We start from the raw sequence: 22,134 nt of genomic DNA, 5'->3' as shown, positions 1-22,134 counted from the left end.
GCTTCACTGACTGAGCGATCCAGGTTCCTCCATCAGTGTTTTACACCAAAATAATACAAGAGCAAATTGGAGTAAGGCACCTGGCATGACCACACCCTCATTGTGGAGGTCATGGCCCTACCGGGCTACAGGCTCACAGCATAATGAGCACTAAAAGATCAAAGCTCAATGCGCATGCAATGCGTCTACTTCGGAGACTGCCACTTAGTGCGATACAGGTCTCGATACAGGTCTCAGGGCCGTCCTCCGCCTACCCAACCACTCCAACCAGCATGCCTTTAATGAGCCCATCACTCTTGGGGGCCAACTCAAATACCAGACAAGAGCTGACGCAGAGCCCTTCAGGGCGGCAGGTCCACTGGTCAGGAAACAATCCTAGGTACGCTTCCTGGTTCTACCGTCAGCAGTCTGCTCGCAGAGGGAACGGGGTACGGCCCAAGAAGTTTCTCCTTTCACCTTAAGCACCAAGCTCCAGCCCTGGGCTGTCAGGAAATCTTCCTGCTGCCCTGCATCCTCTCATTAAGTGATTTTAGAACTTGGGAACTGGTCTCCATAAATGACACAAGAGGCAGTATTCTGTGTATACGCACGGAGGGTTATGAGAGGAGCCTGCCGGCTTGTGTTCTGACGGTATGATCAGGGCACTTCTCTGCATTTGGGCTAAATCAGTTTTCAAAGTGATCTGTGTGTGATCCCCAGAGTCTGGGAGTAAATGCTTTTTATCTGTTCTACATTCCGACCTTTCCGGCTATCATGTGTTTTGAAGGGTTCTATTTGCTAGAAGCAAGGAAAACCAACCAACCAAACCTGAAAGCTGGACTGACCTTCTGGTGCTAAAACATTATATACATTAGAATAACCTATCTCCTTGTTGCTACTCTAACTCATTCATTCACTTGCCTTGTAAATGAGTCAGGAGCAAGGAGATAGCGCTTTGTCCTGGTTTCAAAATTGTAACCGTATTAATCTAGCTCATTCCTCAGGCATTTTCTGAATAAAACAATCATATAAACCTCCAGTCTGTGGCCACTTCAAGGACAAAATCCTCCGCCTTCAGCAAGGGGTGCGAAGTAGGGACAGGAGCCACATGTGGCCCCAGAAAGCCACTGCCCCCTCCACACCAGCTAACGTCTGCTCGGTGCCCTCCCAGCCAGGACCCTTCTAACTTGCCCTTTTACCTTTAGCACACTCTGTTTCGACACGAGATTTAATATGCCTAGGAATTACTATACAAAATGTAGTTTCAGACATTCCAAAGACAAAGTACTCCAGGGCCACTGATTATCAAGAATTTTTACTTGTTTGACTCTTGGGGCTTCAACTCTTAGGGGGACGATTTCCTGCTGGCATCCCCTCACCCCACCCCCCACACCAAGGAAATACCAGATTTGAAGACACCATGGCACTGGGGCTCACAAGGTTTAACTCAAGCAAAAAAACAAAAAACAAAAACAAACAAAAAAACAACAAAAACCCACTAATAACAGAGCTTATTCTGCACAATTAGTAAAGAAAGACACCAAACAATTTAAACATAATTTATGTACATTTATGGCTTTATACAATAATAGCAAAGATTGTTCTTGTGTCTGTAAGTACATCAGCATCATCAGGCACTTCTCAGAGAGTCTCGGAACAGGAACATGGAATCCGCACTGTTACTGAACTCGAGTAGTGAAATGCGGGAGGGCGTGGCCGCATCCTGACGGACTCCTCTGGCCACCTGGCCACCATGCCAGGCTGTGCGCACCGCCCTAGAGGAGGAGGCCAAGAGTAATGCAAGGCTGTTTTGTTTGCATAAACCACATAGCATTTTTTAATGAATGATTACTCCCAAACCAAAACCACAAGAGAAACTTCTCATTTAGAAGTCAGTTATAAATTAAGCACTCTTAAGAGCTGAATGTGAGAATTTCAAGTAAGTCTGGGGGAGGGAGAGGGGTGTTGGTGACATATACCCAGCAGTTGTTGAACAAGTCCAAATTGTATAACTTTTGGAAACTTTTTTTTCTTTCCCATTTTAAGTGTCCTTCTCCTCTTCTTGGTACGTTCCATTGATTTACTGCCCACTGGGATACAACATTTGCTAATTAATTTAGACTGTCAGTTTGTTGAAGCAGAATTTTGCAAGTAATGCATCTATTACCTAAATATATTCCATACGTCTATATTACGGAAACAATACTTTATATTTAAAATATCAGAATAGCTCTATAATACAATATGCTTTTAATAACAGTACAAACCAGAGGAAATAAATCAAACAAGGCTGCATAGGTGATATCATTTGCACATTTCACAAAGCAATCATGTACAATAACTGATATACTAATTACTCCAGAAAGTCAGTATTCGTACAGAAAAAGAATTACCAGAGGTCACATGATGTATGTTTTCAAAATAGACAAGGTGCCTTTCACTGGACTTCACTGTACCCCAGAGAGATACCCAAGACTTATGTCAGAATCTCGACACAAAGAAAGAATTGGAAGGAAGGAAAAAAAGATATTTACATAGACTCAGGAGGAAGAAACATCTTTTTAAAAGCTACTCTAGGATGTAAGATTTTAAGAGTGATTTCAGCTGTAGTTGCCTCTTTAATGAACAAATGGGGGATTCTAAGGCTCGTTGTATGAGGGCACAAGAGGAGGAGAGAAGGTGGACACAGAAACAGGATTGGGAACCCAAGGACTCTGGCACCAACGAGTTCTATCACATATGCAGAAGGCACTGCTTAGAGGAACGATGGTTTCCAAAACCAGACATATTTTGGAGTGGCCAACGGTGAAGATGGCTGGAGAGGAGGTTATTCAATGAATTTTCAAAATAGCAGAAGTCACAGTGGGAAGCTTACAATAGAGCTGGCCTCGTATAGGAAATCTTTCAGGAACAATTGTGTTCTTGTTAAACATGTAGGAAAAACCAAGCCAACAGATCCGAAATTCACATGCAAGACAAAGCAAGCGAGATCCAGGCGAAGTACACAGAAAGAGATCAGAGCCCTCTCAAAAATGCAAGAGGAACACTTTTGTACACCTGCTCCTTTTATTGTGCTGATTAAGGGCATTCCACATGACTTGAAAATACTGATGGGATGCAAAGCCAATTATCCTGGTCTGTCAGTTATAGGTAAACTGCAAAATATTAAAACATAATGACAAAAAATTATAGCTGAGGTTGCTAAAGGCTAAAGAAATTCCCCAATTTCTAACTTACACTAAGAGCTTTGCAAATAAATTCAAGAACAACTTACAGCTGGTTTGTCGGGTTTTCCAATTAACTGCCCCAATTTTTTTTAACAAGCTCTAGTCCCTTTGGTAGCCATCTGCACTCAGGGACACTGATGTGTTCTGCACATCAGTAAAGTCCTATTTTAAATTTTCCTCCTTCTACCTAAATTTCCACAGTGCGCTATGTAATCTGCAGGACAGAAGGGAGGGAAGGATAAAAGTGTGTGAGTTTTAACATAATCCTTAAGAGGCAGAGCTACAAAACCAACCTCCACCTACACCAAAATAAAAGCACAGAAGGATGAGGGGAAACATTTGCTGAAGCTCAGTGCAGAAAGGTTAGGTTGACCCCAACTCCCGGTTCTGAGAGAGGAGTATGAGCACGGTTTTAGACGCAAGACTCCCTTTCTGAGCCACAGACATCATCACGAGGCCCCTCGGGAGCAACTGAAGGAATACATCTATCAGAGTTCACGGGAAAACAGGAGCAGATGGGAGTTTTTTCAAATACATACATTTAAAAAAAGTATTAAGTTCTCCTAGACATGAAACGCAAAATGTCTGTAACTATACATCACTCTCCTGCCAAAACAGAGCCCGAAACGTTGAGTATGCAAGTACTAATTACAATGATTTTAAGATTAGTCAGAAACACCGTGTAGCATCCCAAAGTGTACAAACCAGTTAAACATGTATAAAATTAGTACTAATCCAGTTAGAAATACAAAATGAAAATTATGGATGCTGCCTCAAATATCTGGGATTCCACAAATTTACAAGCAGACTATGTAACAAAGTAGACTCTAGTTTTAAGAAAACATTACAGTTCGATATCTATTCCAAAATGATCTCAAGTCCCAACGATAACATCAAAAATCATTTATCTGGAAATTAGAACCATTTAAATGTTTGTACAAATTTGCAAATAACAAAATAACAAACAAAAAAAAATAGAAAAGACCTGTACAAGGCTGGCATTTAATCTACCCCCCCCCCAAAACGTGTTTGACAAGTCCATGAATTCAGCAGACTGATAACAGGCTATCGGTTCTCATGTGAATTGTGTGGCTGTGTGAACAGGCCCAAAGCTATTCCACGGAGGCCCAGGATGGAGAGCTTGGTTCTCTGTGGTTCATCTGTTCAGCGGAACACAGGTAGTACAAATGAAAGTCTAACTTATCAAAGACATGAGACCATCACAGTATTACAAAAAGAGTATAAACTTTCCTTGGACCAAATGGATATATTAAAAAACAAAAACAAAAACAAAACAAACAAAAAATACACAAATACAATTCTGTAGCTACTGCTTATGTACAAAACTTGAAAGCACACCAGGATTCAAACGTCTTTTCTGCAGTTATATGGTGTAGTGAGTTTGGCACTTCATTGTAATGAAATTTCCAATGGCACAGTCCTTATCTACAGCAGCACAGAACCTGCAAACATCGGGCAGACATCCTGTACAGGAAAAGTGTCTTCGCTGCCAAGTCTGACGAAAGGAAAAAAGAAACTTTTTTTTTTTTTTTTTTAAATCAAGAAATGAAAAGGAGGGGTGAAGGACATCTTTGGACTGCTTCTCTCAGTTCCTGCTGTCAGACACTCTGAAGTACTTTTAAGTGTAGCCTAGAAAAAACACACAATGAAAATACAGCCAAATTAAAATCAATTCAATTTAACATATTAGAGTGACAGACATGCTTGGGGGTGAAGCTAGAGCTTTCTCAACAGCTCCAACATCATTTGGGGGGGGCATTCAACTTAAGAAAAAACTGTAGTAGTTGATTTTCATCAAACATATTCACTTATGGAAGAGCTACTAAAAAGATGCAGCCATCTAACTGTCAGAAGAAAATCTTTAAAGCAGTCAAGGGAAGCTTCCTTATGCTTTAAAAAAAAAATAAAAATTTTGAGCTGTAAAAAGGGCAGAGAGCGCAGGCTAAAAGATGCCTCTCTGCAAGGAATAGCCAGCTGACATCAGAGGAGGCCCAACTGTGGAAGATACATGGCAAGTTACTGTGTTCCTCTCTTTCAAGCTCTGGCTTCAGAAGGTCTTTTGATAGTGGGGTGATCTTACCTGTTCATAACTCACTCTTAGCCTGACACCCAGCTATGTGTCGTCGTCTTGACGCTGTGTGGGAAGCTTTGGTTAGGCAACACATTGTCAAAGTTAAAATCCAAAGTATCTCCATCCATGAGGTCGTTCCGAATGATGGACTCCATGTCACAGTCCAGGCGCTCAATAAACATGCCGTCCAAGTCACTGGGGAGCTTCTCCTGGTGGAGAATGCCCATCCTGCCATAGCCATTGCAGCTGCTCATAGAGGAGTAGGCCCCCAGGGTGTTCATCTGCATGGGGTGGGACAGAGGCACTGGTAAAGCTGTCTTCACTGGGGCCAAACGGTTCATACCCGAGGTGTGGGGCATGGTGTTGACCGCGTGGGGCAAGGCACGCCCATTAACTGCAGATGTTGGCTGGCTATGTCCAGGGTGAGTGTGGGAGCTGGGGTTCATCATTTTGTTGTGAGAGGCCTGGCTGCCATAGGTTGACATGACCGAATTAGGGCCCATCAACACATTCTGACCAAGGACCCGGCTGTTGGGCTGGGCGACCCCAGGATCAACTGCTGTCATAATGTCATTATGAGGAGGAGAGTCAGAAGTAAGCAACTCCTTCAAGAGTCCCGGCGCACAGTTATACTGATTCATACCTCCATAGCTCGATTTGTTGTCCTGAAGTGTTTGCATAGGCATTTGGGGCAAAGGGCTCATGCTGGACTGGCCGTATGTGTATTTTTGGTAGTTTGGGCTAGGTGAATTCAGACTGGTGTTTGGCGGTGCGAATGAGTAGCATGGTGTCTGCTGCATCATGGTGCCAGGTGAAGACTGGGTGGAAACAGTTAATGGCGTTGGTGATGAGAGAAGGTTGAGATTATCCAAAAGATTTTCCATATTTTCAGGGTTGCTTATCTCAGACAGACTCGGTAGAGTAGACGCCATCTTTGCAGCAGATGGCGGGTACACCATAGAATGCACATCCCCATCTCCAAGATCATCCTGTTCGGTCATAATGGGAGAAAGTCTCCCACTAATAGTACTAGCATTTGAGCTAGTTCGAGGGCGAAATGTACTCCAGTTATCAAAGTCATCGTTGCTGTGAGAGCCAGGGCTTGCGGGCCACTTAGAAAACTGAGATCCTGGGCTGTCCCCAGCACCCTCCTGGCCAGACTGGAGGGATGCTTTCTTCTTAGCAGCCCGCCCCCGGCTCTTAGCAAATTTACTGTTGTTGTCCATGGAAGCAGCTCTTCTCCGGGGGGATTTTCCACTCTTGCCTCCCTCTGGATTGAGCATCCACCAAGAACTTTTTCCAGTTCCTTCATTCTGCACACGAATGAACTTGCTGTGTAGGGACAGATTATGGCGAATTGAATTCTGTAAAGCAAAACATTACGTTAGAAACACAATACTTCTCCAGTTGGAATACCTACTATTCAGTATAGGTAGACAAGTAAAAAAAAAATTTTAAGTGTGTGGTACAGATTTCAATCCATACAATCATATGGGTTCTGAACTTCACTATGAAAGAGCTCAAACCAGTACAAGAGAAACAGTATCTTAAAAACAGCATGTGCATCTTACTGTAATGAGGGGACAAAATTAAATAAGCACTATTATAGGCATCTTTTATATAGCTGTATTTTATAAGGCAATTACACGAACTGGTTTTAAAGCCACTTAAGTTTCTGCTTGGCTACAATGCTATGCAAACAGCACTCCGTAACTAAGTGCTATCAAAAACCCTTCCCGTTCTACCGTCCCTAAAACTACTGCCAGTTCTCTTCAGACTGCACATATGCCATTTACACAAGTGAGAAGTTTTATATTACTGAGCCCACATGATTATGGAAAAGAAAGAAGTGAAGCAGGGTATATTCTTAGTTAAGAATTAAAAGCCTAAAAACCAGTTAGACCTAAATTCCTTTCTATTTTTCAAATCCATTAGGCAAATACAGGTGAACATAAGACAAACAGGATTGTATTTCTTATTTTAGAAAGTTGAACTGCCAAAAAGGGGGAGAATTTAAATGCCAGTGTTGTTCACCACCCCCCCTCCTCCCCAAAACAACCAGTAGTACATGCCAACTAAATGAACGTCAGTCACTGCATCAGAGGTCAAGCTCTGTCCAAAAAGATCCCCTGGGTCAGGAAGAAGCAGCGTCGGCAGTACAAAGTGCCATGCTTTAGCCACTAAGTACAGGGGCTCCATGGTTAAATCGTGCCACGGGTATGCCTAACACAATTAGTAAAGAAAATCAACTTGACTTTAGGAGACTGCTTGGCCCCTAGATGTCTTAGGCTTCCTTAGCTATAAAACAGAGATAAATAATAAACCCACTTAGGGTTTATGCGAGAGATTGAATGACAAGAGTTTATAAAATGTCCGATGGTGTCTGGCACATAGTAAGCAGTTCCCAAGAAGTAGGTACCAGATCCCAACTTTGGGGGCTCAAGGATATTGCCAATCTGAACCCTGCTCCCCTCTTCCAATTCACTGGGAGTGTGGGTTGGAGCTTAGCGGTAAGGCAAGCATACACCCCCACAACTCCAAACATACAGGAGGCCAGAGACAGTTTCAAGCTTGGGCAAAAGCAGCAAAGCCAGGCTGCAAACAATGAAGACCCAATCTGATTCCTCTAATGGATGGGTGGTGAGACTGCCAGCACCTGGGGAGCTCCTGGGACATACGGAAAAGAAACAATGGGTTCCAAAGGAAGGATTCCAAGGGTCTCCTGTCCCTTTTCTTGTAGCTTTTTGTTCCCCATATGGAACAGGGCACACAGCAGACCCTTCCTAGCTGCTCATTCAGCAGCCTCTGTTATCAGGGCCCTGAGTCCAGGTCCAGGAGGATTCTGGGGGTCCTAGACACCTGGGAGCAGGGCCTGGTGCATGACTTCCAAGGCTTCCCTGGCACCCTCTGCCAACCGGGAACAAGGCTTAGCAGACGGAGCCCCCTGGACCTCTTCTGGCCTCTCTCCCTGGCCACAAGAAGGCTCTGGCTGGATCGTGGTCAGCTGGGGATGCAGCCACAATGTCCACATCCTTCTGCCACCCATGTGGGATGTAGATGCTTGAGTACCCATCGCTGTGCCGAAAAGCCTTTGCACAGCAGGATGAGGCAAGGCTTCAACAAAAATGATGAATTCAAGTTCTTTCTTATTAAAAAGAAACTGGAAACAGAAAAGAAAAATAAATCTCCCTTTCCTTTTTTTTTTTTTAAAAGATTTTATTTATTTATTTGACAGAGAGAGATCACAAGTAGATGGAGAAGCAGGCAGAGAGAGAGAGAGGGAAGCAGGCTCCCTGCTGAGCAGAGAGCCCGATGTGGGACTCGATCCCAGGACCCTGAGACCATGACCCGAGCCGAAGGCAGCGGCTTTAACCCACTGAGCCACTAGGTGCCCATAAATCTCCCTTTCTAAAAAGAGATGCGAAGTTTGAGTAGAGTAAGGCCAGACAGCCAGGGCTGAGATATCCCTATTTCAAAATGCCCTCTGACCCTCTGTACTACATTCCACCTAAGAATTGCAACAGAGCAGCGACATGACAAGCCCTTCTGCCAGTGCATACCGTCAGTGTGGGGCAGACACGGGGCTTCTGGGCTGGACGCTGCCGGGGTAGGTGTGCAAGTGGGTGGCAGCCATTCTCTTTTGTTCTCTAAACTTTCCCCTTCCTTCCCATCTCCTGACCTATCCCCAACTCCAGTCAAGCTCTGAGGAAGACTTTAAGTACATAAGAACCCCTAAAAGGACTACATTTCTACAATGGTCTATTTTATTCCCAAAGAGTCTCCAAACCCTGCAGAGGTATCTTAAACACACACACCTATGTATGCTCCAAGAGCCACAGCCTCATCTCCAGGGCCCACTAACACGACCAGCACACCAAGTTCTAAATCTGTCCTGAAGGAAGCAGGGCTGGGGATTGGGGTGGGGGGGGGTGGACCTGGAAGGGAGCCAAGCGCTCCGCCCCTGTGACATGTTCTATAGAGTGGAAGTCTGGACGTTTGCACAATATTCCATCATGACTATCTTGTTCTTGGAACACAACAGACACACAGATAAGCCACACGAAATCTCTGGAGGAGAGGAAGCTTGACTCCTGTCCTTGTCACATTTAGTTAATGATAAAGGGGGAAGATCCTCCCAGATAACGGCTTCCTGGCTGTCTGCACTGCCTGAGAGGGTGGTGCAGCTCTCCAACACACGATAATTACATCAGGTCATTGGGACTGCAATTAGGGGACATTTTTAACAAGACTGCAGAATGCGTAATGATGAAATCTTTAAAAAGTTTAGAAAGCATTCAACTAACTCAGGTGGCACATACACTAACTAACTCACTACTAAGACTCTAACCTACTTCCCCCCGCCAAAAAGGGGGTCCACAGCAATCCCTTACTTATCAAAACATCACGCTCCATATTTTTCTAAGAGGACATTTCAGGTCGCTCTTTGAGTAACAGAGCTGTCTTCTAACTTTGCCAACAATTAGAAAAATTTTTTTTCCAAACAGGAAAAGGTTTGCTGTGCAGGGCTTGTTACAAAAATTCCTGTTTTTCATACAGTCAGCGGGGCTCTGGTGGAGGGGGCAGGGGCAGCCAGTAGGTAAAGCTTGTAAAAATGTGTGCTGCTATTAACGGTATTATGTCTGCAGATCCCTGTGGGACACAGCCATGGCTGTGGGAACCATAGTGCTCCCGTGAACCATGCAGCACAGCCACACATGACTGCTGGTGCTTGGAGCTACTCAGCTCTTGATGAACGAAACAGTACCCGAGGAACGAGGCAAGCTGTGGAAACAGAAAACTCGGGCACTGCAAGCCACTTACCCAAATCCTGAGTTTTTAACATGACGCCATTCAGGTTTTTTCCCCCCACAAAAAGACACATCAGCAAATTTCCTCTCCACCAGCTGTATTTCCCTGCAGCCTGGGCTTTTTACTAATGCTGAGCTGGATTTCCTCTGCACATACCCTCTCCGCAGCCTGCTCCCCAGAGTGTGCCCCCAAACAAGGCAGCATGTTCTTCTTGGGAAGTCCCACCTGAGACCTGAGGAACCCAGTGGGTCGTGTTGGGGGCAGGAGCAGCTGCACAAGGTATGTGTTCACTGTTTGGCCTGCTTCTAACACCCAGGTGCTTGATTTCATGAGCTCTATGGATTCCAAGCTGCTTAAAGGCCAAGGGCTGAAGGACGGCTTTCTTTCCTAACCTGAAAGCTCCTAGCAGATGCTCCGTGCGTGTGCGCGCACAAATACACACGCTTTGCACACAAGACAAACTCAACGCATGTCTGTTGACAGTTGTCCCAAACTCATCACAGGGAAGACGTAATGTCTTACACGTCTTTACCCATCTGTGCATGCACCGATTCATGGCAAATAACATTTGTTGGGACCTATGTTGTGCTAGGTGCAAGGAAGGGCAAGAGAAGGCATTGGGCAGAGTCTGCCCTCTAGGTGTTTTATGATCTATGATCTACCTGGGGCAAGAACAAGTCCACCTGAACAGCCACTTGGGACAAAAAATGATGCACAGGGGGGTGCCTGGGTAGCTCAGTGGTTTAAGCCTCTGCCTTCGGCTCAGGTCATGATCTCAGGGTCCTGGGATTCATCGGGCTCTCTACTCAGCAGGGAGCCTGCTACTCACCCCCCACTGCCTGCCTCTCTGTCTACTTGTGCTCACTCTCTCTTTTTTCTGTCAAATAAATAAAATCTTAAAAAAAAAAAAAAAAGTCCTCATCTGATCCCACACTTGGAAGATCATTATAAAGCAGATATTACTGAACCCGTTTTAGAAATGGGAAAACTGAGGCTCAGAAAATGAACTGTCCAACCAGGATTCAGACCAAGGTTTCATGAGTCTGCATGTAGCAGTGCTGCCAGCTAGAAAACCCACCTCCCTGGCTCCTCCATCAGTAAGAAGAAGCAAAAGAACATACTTAAGACTAAGGTTATATGAATGCATCTTGAGGGAGTGGAAATAATTCTGCTTACAAAGACTAGTTTCCAAAACTAATTTTCTGCCTCACTGGATAATAAATTTACAAACTATGATTTGCTTTAATTCTAATGGGTTACACTTTATGGCAGAAAAGCATAGCAGCTAAGTGTGAACTTCAGGTACCAGCAGCACCCTGGGGAAAGCGTGTGTAAAGAGGCTGTGGGGACCCAAAGGAAAATGGAAAGGCCCCAGGGGCCCCTGCAGCCCAGAACTGCCCATCACCCTGCCACAGGGTGGGTGTGAGCGACAGTCACCAAGTCAAACAAAAAGAACTTCAAACTGAGACACTGGAACACATGACTAAATGAACTTGTTGTTCTAGAAATTCTAGAAATTCTTTCAAAATGCTAGACAAACCAGATTTTTCCAAAAGCATTTTATCTAATTTCTGTGAACTCTGCCATTGCATGTAATTGTTCTGTAGACTCCCAGCACAGACTTGCCTCCCTCCTCCTGCTTCCTCTCTTTTACACCATCTCTTCCTGCACTTCTACGAGTGAAAACAAACTAAGGAGAAAGTCGGAATAATCTGTATTCAACAGAGTTCCCATTAGAGTTGCTAATAAAACAACTTTGTAAAATAATCCATTTTGCCTGCAAACAGAGGGAAAACACGTGACCATTTGCCAACTGTTCTTTTTACAAGTGACGTCAATAGACATGCTATCAATAGCCAGCATATAGATTCGACTTTGAAAAGTGTTGTAATAAAAGATTTGCTGTGAATAGCTAATCTACATGCTCACACATTAGGCTCCAGCAGCATTCAGCTCTTCTTCCAAAAGGCTGATATCACTGCCCAGGAACCTATCCTTCTTGTCTGGACACCAATGCTCCCATAAGCCACTCTCCCCCGGGGTCTGCACTGAGGAGGACTCAGGTGTCTCCAGTGAGCCCAGGGCTGTGAAGAAAGGACTCACAGCCTCATAGTATTTGCAAACTAGAAGGCACTGGGAAGATCATCCGGCCTAACATCCCCATTTCACATTAGGGAAAAGAGAGTTCGGAAAGATTAAAATGCAGATGAAAAATTTATGAATGTTCATTTACAAAAAGCAGAAGCACATGGGGCTTTATTCCGAGAAGAAATGTAGAACAAGTATGAAGAACGTGCACCGTCCTTCCCCTAGCCAAGCCAATTCTTAGCTATAGATTCTCAAATGGCTACAGATACACATTTAGCTCTAAACAGCTTTCTCTGACTCAAATCATTCCAAAGAAGGAAAATATGACTACATTAGAGAAGCTCCAGCAAAAAAAAAGCATGTGGGAGATTATGCTCTCATGTAAAACACCACCAAAAAGACAAATGTAAGAACTCATGGGTACCCTTAGAAGTTTCACGTTTGCGGGGAAGCACACAGAGAGGCAGAACCCAGGGTCAGGCTGACTACCAGCCCACCCTGAGTGAGTGCCTTGATCTCACTAAGCTTCAGTCTCAGTCTTGCCATTTGTGAAAAAGTGATTACACAGGATTGTCACACAGGATGCTTAGGGACTGAACAGCAGCATGTGTATAGAAAGCACTTAGTGCACCCCTGGACACAAAGCTGAGGAAATAAAGGTTGGCTATTTTGTGATAGGAAGCAAAGGGATATATAAACAGGAATTTTAAAGCTATCGTGAATGGCTACAACTTGATTAAAAACCATTCATCACAAACTTCCTGTTTAACAGGCTGCCAGCCTTCCTCAGACTTGTTTCCATGTCCTCACAACTGAACTATAATCCTTCTCTTACAGAAAAACTGTTTTCGCCCCTTAAGATTTTAAATGCAAAAATGTGATTCTTTAACTAGTCTGTTCTGTTGGCTTTTTGGATAACCTATGTCAGAACACATGTGTGCCCATGGGGTTGTTCAAGGAGACAGACCAGCTGATTGATGACAGATTATATTCAGGAGGGCAATTATTAGAACAGTGCTCTTTCTCGTTTCTTCTCACAGAGGTCACTCACCACCATTTACTTTGCTGAGAAGAAACCCTATAACAGCCCTTCAGAGGTGGGGGATTTCACAAACACACTGCAGAACAAAATATCTGTAAAAAGGTAAGCTACACGTGAATGGGACCACAGTATTAGTAAACAATGAGGGAAGACAGGCACTCCCAGCCTTGAAAGAAGGACAAGAAGAAACTTTGCAATGCAGAAAACAGATGACCATCTGAGGATGTAAGACGATGCTTGCCTGATCTTTGACAAGCTCTCATATTAGTCAAAAGCCTAAATATTTCAGAATAACATGCCAGCCAATAACCTCAATGGTTTAGGATTTAAGAACAAATCTTCAGGGATAGAACAGAAAATTTACTTAATGATAACAAAACTCTCATAAGCTTTGATTTTTCAGAAGGTCATGATCAAAAAGAAGCAAGTGCTTCCCCTTGCTGTGTCCTACAGCAAAACCCTGTATCAAAGAAAGTTACTGTCTTAGGAAGAAAGGGTAAAGCCCTTAATTTTCAGAACATGAAAGGAAAGTCTTTCCTGTACCATTTAACGTCCATGTCTTACATACCATAAGAAACTAGGAACACCAAAATACAAAACTCCAAAAAATTCAGGTAAGATTGAAACCTTAGCTATAGCTATAGATACAAGCATCTTTTCTCATGTTCCAGATCATGGAGTGTTTATCTTAATCACTCTCCTTCTAGGACTTCCATAAATGTTGCTAATGTGGACCCCTGTTTTAAGTCTAGAAAACAGAAATTACCTCAGGCTGTCATACACTTAGGCCAGATCACCACAAAATCCAACAAGGCCACTCTCAAGTGAGTGTCATCAATCCTGGCTAATTAGGTCCCAGTGGTGGACAGAGAGAGACTAAATTTCATTTAGCTAGAATTCTCTTAAACGTGTGTGTGTCTTTAAGGGATCTATAGGCTAACTAAGGATTTCAACATAGAACTTGTTTCTCTCAGGATTAATTTTGTTTCTGTGCAGCGTGTAGGCATACCTGGCAAACCTCTAACCCACCTCCTTCCTCAGGGAGACATACAGACCAGGCTTTGGCAAGCGAGAGTTTCAACTCGCCACCCTGCCCATTTAGGTGACCTAAAGGAGCCCATCCTTTCTCAAACTTTTCTATTTTCAAGATTGGTCTCTGAGCGCAGTGTGGAGCTCAACCAGGGGCTCAGTCTAATGACCCTGAGATTATGACCTGAGCAGAAATCTAGAGTCAGATGCTTAACTGACTGAGCCATCCAGGTGCTCCTGAAACTCCAATTTAATTGTTCTGCTCAGAATACGGACTTCTTGCTGCTGCTGCCTATGAATGCCTCAGACACATAAGGCCGCACCACAGCATAATGTTAAGAGGAAATTCATTTGTTGCTGAAGTGATCCTGCTGTTTCCTAATTAAACTTTTTGTCCACTTTGTAGGCTATACCATTTTTCGCATCCTCAATGGCTCTACAAATGCTCTGCTTTGCAATGCAATTAACTACCTCTGTATTTGGCTACCAGAGTAAGGTAAAATAAAAACAAAGAACAGTTTGAAGTGGCGGGCGGGAGAGGCTGGGTTACCAGGTGGTGGGTATTATAGAGGGCACAGATTGCATGGAATACTGGGTGTGGTAAAAAAAAAATAATGAATACTGTTTTTCTGAAAATAAATACATTAATTTAATTTTTTTAAAAAAAGAACAATTTAGAAGTTATTTTCTTCTGATGAGTAACACAGATTAGGCATAAAATGAAAACAGCACAGTTTGATCAATTTTCAAGTTTTCTAAAGTTATTAAAGGACCAAAGTGAACATTAAAATATATGGTTGAGGATAGTGAGGAGTCCATCCAATTTGTTCATGTTAGGTGAAATGTTTATTCTGGTTATGTGCCCCAACTCTTGGCAAGAGCTGGTGAAAAACTTTATGAACTGAATATAAATTCAAAGGCAAGAACATCAAAACTTTGATGGATTAAAATCTCTAGAATAGGGGCACCTGGGTGGCTCAGCCAGTTAAGCGTCTGCCTTCAGCTCAGATCATGATCTCAGGGTCCTGGGATCGAGCCCCACATCGGGCTCCCTGCTCGGTGGGAAGCCCACTTCTCCCTCTTCCTGCTGCTCCCCCTGCTTCTGCTCTGTCAAATAAATAATTAAAATCTTCAAAATAAAATCAAATCTCTAGGACAACAACCCATCCATAGAATATATGATCTAGAATTATTTTTTACCCTAAATATGTTCACTGCCTGGAAAATCTAGGGGAAAATGAATCCACTGAATGCATAATCTATCTACCCAAGAACTGCTACTCTTAGTGCACAGAATTTAGAAGTATGAAGTCAAAGTGTCTTTTTTCTATTTTGGAACTCAAATATCACAAATCCAGATTACAAAAAAAAATGGAAAGAAACTGCAAAAATAATATTCTGAATTATATACTATCTACAAAATAGTTTCCTTAGTTATACAGATCTTGAAAATAGCTTGCTTGCCCAATACTCTGGCTAAGGGGCCTAAAGCAACAATGAGTTATGAATGTTAAGCATACATTATTTTTTGTTTGGGGCCACCTCCCAAAAACTCTTGTCCCAAATCAAATAGCTAAAAAAAAAAAAAAAAAAAGTCACTGGCTGACTTAACACCAAAACCTAACATAACAGCAAAACCATTTGGGCCCTTCTGCTTCATGATAAAATAAAATCTCCCCTGCCATGGGAGCCTGGGCCCAAGCCAGGGCTGTTTCCCAAGCATCCTGTAGATACCCAGATCCAATTCAGCAAGCAGACCACATGCTGCATAACAGCCCTACTCTCCACACCTTCTTTCCAACCAAATGAGGCTCCTTCAGCACCACCAGCAGTCCAAAAGAACCCCAAATGTTTCAGAAATGCAGCCTTCATTGTTACCTAAAGGCCTCCAAATATAACCTTCAAGGCCTCCCACAATGTGTCCACCCCAAAACCACACCTGCCCACCAGCACAGATCCTCTAACCACCTCTCAAACAGCATTTGTACAGAGGGCTCTCCGGGCAATACAGTACTGTGCTTACTTGTAGCACTGGCTTTCTTCCCCATCGTAAGCCCCCATGCTATGAGCAGCAGTTGCCTCACCCCTGCATAGTCATGGACACGCTACCAGAAGTTAAGTGCATTTAAGGTTAGTGGTGCCCACTGGCTCTGGGCACCTGACCTGTCAGGTCTCCGGTCAAGATGAAGGTCAATCCTGGGAGAAGTCCTGGGAGAAAGGACTTGGCCAAGTTCATCCTTGGGTTCAGGGGATGCTGGAAGACCCTAGCCTTCAAGTTGAGTCTGCCCTGGAAACAGATTTAGATGACCTCGGGACATCCCACTATGAATCCTTTGTGTTTCTTAGTTTTTGAGCTCAGCTGCAAGGCTAGGCAGGTCCATATTCCAGAGAGAGGAGAGAAATCCAGGCAAGATAAAAAGGATCCCAAACCACCTGAGGACTCCCACCTGAGCAATCAGCAAACCTTTACATCTGCAAAGTTTTCCTTGCAATTAATTTTTTACTCTAATGCTGCACTTTCAACTCATGTCCTCTTTGGAAACACGAACACTGCAGCTAAGAATTAAAAATACAAGACTGTGTTTATAAATCGCCAAAGACAAAAACCTCACAGATACCTCTAGTAGTAATAAATAGTGTTTAGGAAGGCATTATCTTTTAAAATGCACTAACTACCCATAATGCTCATTTGTTGTTTTTAGCTGAAAAAGCAAAGGAAGAATTTTGTACAGTTAGCTCTATCTTAAACACTTAGAGAGAAACCAGCAAAGACAAATGAATAAATGAACCACTTCCTAGGATGATTCAAACCAATGGTAAGTTAGAACTTCTCACCTGAGCCCAAAGTTGGTGATACACCTTAAACTCCTCTTTGGAACTCATTGCTCCCTGTTCTGGGTCTCATCATGCCTGGAATCTTGCACACAGTACAAATGCTTTGCATCTCTCCCAAGCTACTGTACTTAAGGATACTGAACCACGGCTAGGATCTATACCACAAATTATTTATGTAGTATATTCAGGGATGCCCTTTCCTCCACTTAATCTTTAAGAATTACGTATTTGCCCATAAGAGTCAGTATTAAGGGTCTTCTCACAAGGCAGGTCCTGTAACCGGGGCCAAGTTAGGTCACGGACTCCAAAGGTTGATCTGACATGACCGGTCAGATGGTGCCCCAGGGCCTCGCCACCATATCACCCAAAGGAGCATCGTGATGACTGAGCACATGTTTAGAAACCATGGAGAATATTCAAAATGTAAAAGATACTAACAACTTCCACCGCACAAGAGAATTCTTCTGTAACTTGATATTCTAGAACAGAAGTAATAAGGTTTTCTAAAAGTTGTCACTCCTGTTATCACGGATATTTAACTACAAGCAGTGACATCCATCTAAGAGACAGCTTCAGCATGTCACCTCCTCTCAAAGTCATTCTTCTCTAAACCAATGGCAGTCTCTTTGGTATTAATTTTTTATTACTGAGAAAAGCAATTCAGTCAAATTCTCTTTTTTAAAATGTTTTATTTGTCAGAGAGAGAGAGAGAGAGAGAGAAGAGTGCATGCGGGGGGACGGGGCAGAGGAAAAAGCAGGCCACCCACCAAGCAAGGAGCTTGATGCAGGATCCTGGGATCATGACCTGATCTAAATGCAGACGCTTAACTGCCTGAGCCACCCAGCATCCCAACTGAGTCAAATTCTGAACACCTATTTAAGATTGTAATGGATAGCTTAGAATTGTTACCGAATTGAACAAAGTTTGAAATAATCACTCTTCAGTGCAACCCTAGCCCCAGAAGATAAAGATTTCATCTTAACCATTTTAAAGTCCACAATACATTTCTATTAAAGAATTCATGGAGATAGACACCAATATATTGGATAACCATTTCAGTCCTCAAAGTAGCTATAAATTAAGCCAGAGTATCATATAATTTTAGAACAAAACCTAATTTTCTAGATTGGGTTATGTGTGTGTTTGCACACAAACACACCTGACTGTTCTAAAAAGACCATAGGATGAATGAGGGTTGGAATAGAACATGCTCAGTCAATCCCAGCCCACTGTCAGGGGAGGAGGGGCACTGTGTACCAAGAAGGAAGGATCTCAAAGGACCAGATGCCAGTCACTTTTATTTACCATTGTTTTGAAGTTGGGAAATCCATCCAAAATTAATCAAGAAATTGAGCAAAGCCTAGTTGAAATCAGTCTAATGCAAAGCATTTAAATCTACTGACAATCTTACTAAAATAAGAAATTAATTTTACATTCATATTTCTGTTTGAAACTTGGCCAAACTAAAAAGCAACCAAGCATGAGCTTTCCTGTTTCCTGTATATGTATACGCGTATATATATGTATATGTGTATGTGTATAGTATGTGTATGTGTATGTATATATGGGCGACAGCACAACAGAGGAAGATTCGGATTGCTGAATAAAAAGGGAAAGGGATTCTTAATGTGAGGGCAGAGCATGAATCAAAGTTGACAGCATACTGTGTGGTAGCTAAGAGCATGTGTTCTAAAACCAGAAACCTGGACTCGAGCCAGTTGCCACCATATACTGCATGTAGACTCCTATGCAAGTGACACACATCTTACAGTATTTATCTTATTGATTCACTATACTGATTGTTCAGTATGTGCAAAGTGCCCAATAAATATAAGCTAAGTAATATTTTTGAGAAAAAGTATCTTAAAGCACTAACAGAACATGTCTATAGAAGTCAGAAGAATGAGTTCAAACACAGAGAGAGGGGAAAATGGTGGGAAATTACTTTTTAAAAAGACTAGGAGCAGGACACGATATGGCTCAGTTGTTAGGCTCAGGTCACGATCCCAAGGTCCTCCGATGGAGCCCCCACATCCAGCTCCCTGCTCAGAAGGAAGCTTGCTTCTCCCTCCCCTGCTTCTGTTCCTTCTCTCACTGTGTCTCTCTGTCAAATAAGTAAGTAAAATCTTTAAAAAAACAAAAACAAAAAACTAGGAGCCAGGAGCTTGCTGTATTGCATCCAACATGTAATAAAGAGCAGACAAAAGATCAGAATGAAGTATGACGTGGGACCTGGAGTAAAGTACCAACCTACCTCCCTACAAGATGGTGGGAGGAAAGAGTCTGTGTCCTGCTTGGAAAGTAGAGGCTTCTTTGTCCAAAAACGTAAATATGTGTGGGTGCCTGTACTTTAATATGCATATACACTTTTCTTGCTAAGCAGAAGCCTCTCAGGGAGGTGCTATTTCGGCACCATTCTTCCCCACCCCAAGAGGTGTCCATGGTTCCACCCGCTAAGAGGACACGGCCACAGCTCTCGTGCAGAGACCCGTGCACAGAGCCAGCATTACAGCTGTCATCCTTGGGACCCAATCTATCGGAAAATGATGAAGTTTTACAATCAAGCAGCTATGTGGCTTTTGTCTCATGACTTGAATACGACTTGGTTGTTCTAGAACTCATGGCATAATCTCTGATTTTTTTCCTAGTCACAGGAGGGCAGGATCTGGGGGGGCAAGAACATTTGTTTTCAAAACAAATTTTAAAACTCTCCCCTCCTGAAGTCCAGTGTGTTTTCATACTTTCATCCATCATTCACAACATTTGGCATTCAAATTCCATTCTCACTTTTTCAAAGATTTATTTTTGTTTCTTGAGGTCATTGTCTGGGCTCAACCATAACATCTTTCAGGTTGTTTTGAACTGCTAAAGGAAATTAAAGGAAATAATGCCCTACAATGTAACCACGAACTGTTTGACATAAACATGGATAAAACTACAACAAATTATTCACTAGTTAAGTCAGTATTCTGGTGCGGGTACATGAAATCCAGGGCCCAAAATGGCCCACTACAGCTGACCACAGTGATGGGAGGGTAAGCCCAGATGGCATCTGGCTCCCCAACTGTCCCCCACACAACACTGCCTCCCACCTTCATGGAAGGCACCGCACACACACGCACAAAGGAAAGAGGTCTAAATTTGGGGAACTTATTATTTATTAGCTGATTATCCCATCAGAATTTGATTGTAAAAGCACATGATGGTGGGCATAAACCCTACCACCCTGGGCCAACCCCACAGACTTTTTCTTCTTCCACGACAAAGATGCCCAAGCCTCTACCTGCTTCCTGCCTCCTTTCCTTTCTGTCCCAAAGTAAATTAGTGCCACCCAATTTGCAATCAGGTTGACAAGTCACAACTTCACTAGTAAACTAAGAAACAACAGCAGACAGTGGAAATATTTTATAAAATGTAGGTCACACAGTGTCTTGTGTTCTCTCATCACTTTTCCAGAGGGACAGCTAAAGACCACTTGCTGGGAAGAAGGTCACACCTTAGGTTGTTAACGCGCCTTCTCCCAGTCAGTCCTCCCACTGGATCATTTTACTATCCACACCAAAACAAAACCAAACAAAACACTTGCAATTAATTCAAAGTTTCTATTTTCTGACTTAAAAATACTACTGTACTATAACTTTTGATCTACACTCAATTCCTGGAACAGTTTAGGATGAAAGTGGGTAGATTCTCTGCTATTAGGAAGGAAACAGAAAAGGGGGGAAAAAAATCAGGGGCACCTAGGTAGCTCAGTGGGTTAATGAGCCTCTGCCTTCAGCTCAGGTCATGATCTCAGGGTCCTGGGATAGAGTCCTGCATTCCCACATTGGGCTCTCTGCTCAGCAGGGAACCTTCTTCCCACCCTCTCCACCCCCTACCTCCTCACCTCTCTGCCTACTTGTGATCTCTGTCAAATAAATGCATAAATAAATAAAATTTTTAAAGAAAAAAGTCAAGTATGATATCCAAGATCAGTTCTAAGAAGCTGGACTTGCTTCCTTGGTCTGAGATTTCAATGCAAAATAATCCATCATTCCTTGCTGGTTGGAACAATTCACTTCAAAATAAAGGAGTTTTGTTAGAAGTTCTGCTTCTGCTGAAAGGAAGGAGCAAAGCTGATTAATGAGATGTCTGCAGAATCTGCCACTTGCACCTTTATCATCACCCCCAACATTATAGCCAATCTAGTAAGAGTAACAAGTGCAAAGTTGACTATTAAATATTAAAGAAAGCTGGGGGTAGGTGTGTTGATGCAGTTCGCTTCATACAGGGAATGTGCCTTGTCAAACGTGTGCCAAGATGCAGCAAGCAGCATGCTGTTCTGGTCCAGATTTCTTAAGTCCATCCATGCCAACAGTGCAGCTGTCAGGTAGGTTACAGTTCATAGATCTTTACCTGACAACGCAGACAACTGGTCCCAGAATGCTGATCCCGTTGATTAAGAACCCTCCTCCGTGAAGCTCCTCCAGAACTGCTGACCAGGACGTGATCACAAGGATTCCCCGTGGCCAGCCTCCTACTCCACCCCCAGGGCAGTGTTCACTCCCCACCATCATCCCCAATCACTGCCCATGTAACAGCATCCCCTGGATTTTCCCTCCAGATCCCTGCAGATTAAATTTTCCTCTAACCAGTGAGGTCTCCTGGCACACTTCTAAAGTAAGCCCAGGACTGAGAAGCACATTCACAGTACAGTGAAACATCCTGAACATGAGCTCCGAACAACCATGACTCCTCTCAAGGTGAAAAGAGCTCATTGAGGACATACAGTCCGGATGTGTGGTCACAAAAATTCTTCACACTAATACACAAAGCAAAGCAAAAAACACCCTCTAGTATACTTTTTGTTTGGTAGATGCAGTAATACATACCCTGCCCTACACACACACACACACACACACACACACACACACACACCCCACCCCCACCCCAGTGATTCTTGACAGACTCTGCTGTGAAACCAATGTTTAGTGGCACACACTTTGAAAAATGCTGCCCCAATGGCAAGACGGTGGTGAAAAGGAAGACCTAA

General features: G+C 43.2%; 1 protein-coding gene across 1 annotated transcript in view; it reads right to left on the bottom strand.

Annotated features, from left to right (window-relative positions):
- Positions 1-1,527: 1,527 nt before the first annotated feature.
- The window catches only part of FOXO1 (forkhead box O1), a 96,387-nt gene continuing 75,780 nt past the window's right edge, over positions 1,528-22,134 (bottom strand). Inside the window, exons 2-3 of the mRNA XM_013049291.2 lie at positions 5,308-6,662; positions 1,528-4,856 (exon numbers count right to left, since the gene is read on the bottom strand). Coding sequence (XP_012904745.2) covers positions 5,325-6,662 — 1,338 coding nt within the window. The 3' untranslated portion in view covers positions 1,528-4,856; positions 5,308-5,324. The remainder of the gene's footprint in view (positions 4,857-5,307; positions 6,663-22,134) is intronic.

This window comes from Mustela putorius, unplaced genomic scaffold (genome assembly GCF_011764305.1).
Source record: "Mustela putorius furo isolate JIRA1106 unplaced genomic scaffold, ASM1176430v1.1 tig00004013_pilon_pilon_pilon, whole genome shotgun sequence".
NCBI lineage: Eukaryota > Metazoa > Chordata > Mammalia > Carnivora > Mustelidae > Mustela > Mustela putorius.
This window is presented reverse-complemented; position numbering and strand designations above follow the sequence as displayed.